The 1,135-nt window shown below is 63.9% G+C and overlaps 1 protein-coding gene across 1 annotated transcript in view; it reads right to left on the bottom strand.

The window, feature by feature from the left end:
* Positions 1–1,053: 1,053 nt before the first annotated feature.
* SH2B2 (SH2B adaptor protein 2) overlaps positions 1,054–1,135 on the bottom strand; it is a 12,770-nt gene continuing 12,688 nt past the window's right edge. The window contains exon 10 of the mRNA XM_008594615.1: positions 1,054–1,133. Coding sequence (XP_008592837.1) covers positions 1,054–1,133 — 80 coding nt within the window. The remainder of the gene's footprint in view (positions 1,134–1,135) is intronic.

Below are 1,135 nucleotides of genomic sequence, written 5' to 3'. Positions count from 1 at the left end.
CCCTCACCATGGTGGCAGCAAGAGGCGCTGCTTGTCCACTTCCTGGTAATTCTCTGTGTGTCAGGGCTGGGTGGCTGCAGCAGCAAAGCCCTGGGAGCCGCCCACTGGTGCCAGTGACCCTCTTATGGGGAAGGGGCTGTAAGTGCCTGAGTTGTAGCCCCGGGAGGTTTAGCATCTGGGGGTCTGAAATATACATCATCGGCCCAGGCCCTGCAAGGGCACTCCTGGGCAGGGGGACCATGGGTCTGTGGGCCCAGGTTGGGGTGCAGAGTCTGGACTGGGGGAGGGGAAGGTGGGCTTTGGCTCAGCAGGAACAAGATCTTTCTCAGAGTGAACACTGCCTGAGGGCTGGGGTGCTTGCTGGTGGTGTCTCCAAGGCCTGGGGACGCGGGAGCCACAGCTGGAGCACTGCCTGAGGGCAGGCGTGGGTGGGGATGGGGGTGGGGGGTTCCTCCAGACCACTTCTAAGTCAGAGTGTATGTCAGAGGTGGGAAATCCAGCCTCTCCACTTGGTCAACTCTTCAAAAGAATAATGTGCAGAAATCCTATCTTGTCACCCTGTCCGCACTGCCAGGCTTCCACTGACCTAAAACCACCCTACTCTCCCAGCCAGGGCACAACTCCTCATCCTGGCATTGAAGGGCCCCTCCGCATCGTTCATGGTGACCGGGGGTGCCCCCTGCTCTCTCATCTCGCCTCTACCTTCCACCGCCCCTCATTGTCGCCCCCACCTCTCTCTCTCGCAGCTCCATTAACCCCCCTCCCCAATCCTTACGCCCCTGGGCGGCCTCCCTGAGCCCTGCTCTTGGACCCAGCGCAGACAGGGAGTCCCTCCGCTGTGTCCCCTACGACAGAGCTGGCCGGGGGCCCTGCGTGTGGCTGCCCGGCAGGCAGTCGCTGAGCCGAAGGAGCCGCCCTCCCCGCGGTGCCCGAGGCTGGGGCAGGAGAAAGGACGACAGGAAGGCCGGGTGCAGTCCCTAAAACAGGCTCTTTAATAACACGCATGTCTTCACTGAAGAGCTTCGCGGTTCGCGCCCGGCGCGGGCGGCGGCGCTAGTAGAAGGAGTACTGGTTCTCGACGGCGCGCGCGCGGCCGGCCGCGGGCTCTGGGGGCTCGTCGGCGGCGGCGGCGGCC

The sequence above is a fragment of the Galeopterus variegatus genome, unplaced genomic scaffold (genome assembly GCF_000696425.1).
Source record: "Galeopterus variegatus unplaced genomic scaffold, G_variegatus-3.0.2 Scaffold164, whole genome shotgun sequence".
NCBI lineage: Eukaryota > Metazoa > Chordata > Mammalia > Dermoptera > Cynocephalidae > Galeopterus > Galeopterus variegatus.
Note: the sequence above shows the minus strand (reverse complement) of the source record. Positions and strands in the feature narration are given on the sequence as shown.